The sequence below is a fragment of the Propithecus coquereli genome, unplaced genomic scaffold (genome assembly GCF_000956105.1).
Source record: "Propithecus coquereli isolate 6110/MARCELLA unplaced genomic scaffold, Pcoq_1.0 Scaffold2, whole genome shotgun sequence".
Classification (NCBI taxonomy): domain Eukaryota; kingdom Metazoa; phylum Chordata; class Mammalia; order Primates; family Indriidae; genus Propithecus; species Propithecus coquereli.
In genome coordinates, this window is record NW_012144966.1 from 8,854,541 (window position 1) to 8,856,773 (window position 2,233).

The 2,233-nt window shown below is 34.5% G+C and overlaps 1 protein-coding gene across 2 annotated transcripts in view; it reads left to right on the plus strand.

Moving 5' to 3' along the window:
* Positions 1–2,233, plus strand: part of KIAA1429 (KIAA1429 ortholog) — a 74,738-nt gene that overhangs the window by 46,808 nt on the left and 25,697 nt on the right. For both annotated transcript variants that reach the window (XM_012643630.1, XM_012643631.1), the window contains exon 16: positions 1,221–1,438. In XM_012643630.1, coding sequence (XP_012499084.1) covers positions 1,221–1,438 — 218 coding nt within the window. The remainder of the gene's footprint in view (positions 1–1,220; positions 1,439–2,233) is intronic.

The following is a 2,233-nucleotide window of genomic DNA, read 5'->3' on the forward strand; positions in this document are numbered from 1 at the left end:
GGCAACACAGTGAGACTCTGTCTCAAAAAAAAAATAAAAATAAAAAGAGTAGTGGGAATTTTTACAGTTATTAGCTAACTTGCTTAGCAATAGAAAAGCTGAATTTTAGAATATATGAAAAATAGAGGGAAATATTTGATTGAAAAACTGGCTAAAAGTTCATTTGCTTCATCCATCCATTGTGGTATTTTAAATTCCAATGTCGCCATGTGTGATGGCTCATGCCTGTAATCCCACATCTTTGGGAGGCAGACGTGGGAGGATTGCTTGAGACCAGGAGTTCAAGACCAGCCTGGGCAACATAGTGAGACCCTGTCTCTACAAAAAAATTTAAAAATTAGTTGGGTGTGGTGATGTGCACCTGTAGTCCCGGCTACTTGGGAGGCTGAGATGTAGAATCACTTGAGCCCAAGAGTTCGAGGCTGCCCTGAGCTGTGATTGCGCCACTGCTCTCCTGCCTGGGTGATAAAGCGAGACTGTTTCTTTAAAAGAAAAAAATCTAGTATTGATATGTTTATTAAGCTTTATTTCCCTGAATAGTTTCTTTATAAGCCCAAAAGATAGAAATAAGTAAATAATACAGTGATTTAAATATTTTAGTACCAAAATACTTTTTTTATTTAACCATTTGAAAATAGAAACTATACTCACTGCAATACAGAAAGAATATTTAAAGATACTCTTTTAGAGTAAAAATAACATAAAGTAAAACATTTAAGTCTTTATTTCTTTAGGTGTGTATTTTTGTATTAACTTCAATAAAGGGGCAAAATGACTCCTTTATTCTTTTTTTTTTTTTAATCTCAGCATGTTACGGGGGTACAAATGTTTAGGTTACATATAACGCCTTTGCCGCCCCAAGTCAGAGCTTCAAGCATGTTCATCCCCCAGATGGTGCTTACCACACCCATTGGGTGTGAATATACCCATCCCCTCTTCAAAAATATGAAATGCTTCCACGAATTTGTGTGTCATCCTTGCGCAGGGGCCATGCTCATCTTCTCTGTATCGTTTTAATTTTAGTATATGTGCTGCTGAAGTGAGCACAACTCCTTTATTCTTAATGTGTTTAAATGTATGTTTGGGATGAAACCATAGCAATAGTAGTTTAATGAGATAGTTACTAAGTGTTAATTGCTATGTATTTCTCAAAAGTGCTAAGTGATGGTGATAATAATTTTATAAATCTATTTTTTCCCTGCTTCCTTCCTTGCCCACAGGACATTGCACTTATTTTGCCAGGCTCTTCTGAAGGTTCTGTTTCTGAACTGGAGCAGCTCTCCAATTCTCTACCAAACAAAGAATTGATGGCCTCAATCTGTGACTGTCTATTGGCTACACTAGCTAACTCTGAAAGCAGTTACAACTGTTTACTGACATGTGTCAGAACAATGATGTTTCTTGCAGAGCATGATTATGGATTATTTCATTTAAAAAGGTAATGTTTGTTTAATTTAATATACTCTTAGATTTAATTTTTTCACTGTCACTCTCCTCCCCCAAATTAATTACTTCATACCTATTACAGAAAGTTGTAGGTATGATTTCTTTCATGAGAGGAATTTTGTGTTTATGGAAAAGATTCATTAACAGTGAAATGTCATGCCAGAATCTTTGGGATTAAAGATGTAAATTGAATAGATAAACAATGTGGGCATGATACAGTATCTAGAAGGAAATCTTATTGTTCCAGGGATGCTAATTCATACCTCAAGGTTTTGTTGATGTATCCTCAGAGGTGATGGTAGTGCAATTTTATGGACCCTAAACTAAAAGTGATGATTCTGTGTACAGTTGTCCCTTTGTATCTGTGGGAGATTTGTTCCAGGAACACCCACCCCCCTTGGATACCAAAATCCACAGACGTTCAAGTCCCTTATATAAAATACTGTCATATTTGCATATCACCTATGCACGTTCTCTTACATGTTTTAAATTATCTCTAGATTACTTACAATACCTAATACAATGTAAGTGCTATGTAAATAGTTGTATTTTTACATATATAACTATTTAATTTTAAAATTTGTATTATTTTTTATTGTGATGTTGTTATTTTTTATTTGAGGTTTTTTCCCCTCCAGTACATTTTGAGTGTACAAGTGTTTTTTGTTTCATGGATGAATTGTAGTGTGGTGAATTGTATAGTGGTGAAATCAGGGCTTTTAGTGTACTCGTTGCTTGCATAGTATACATTGTACTCAATACGTAATTTTTTTTTTTTTTTTTTTTT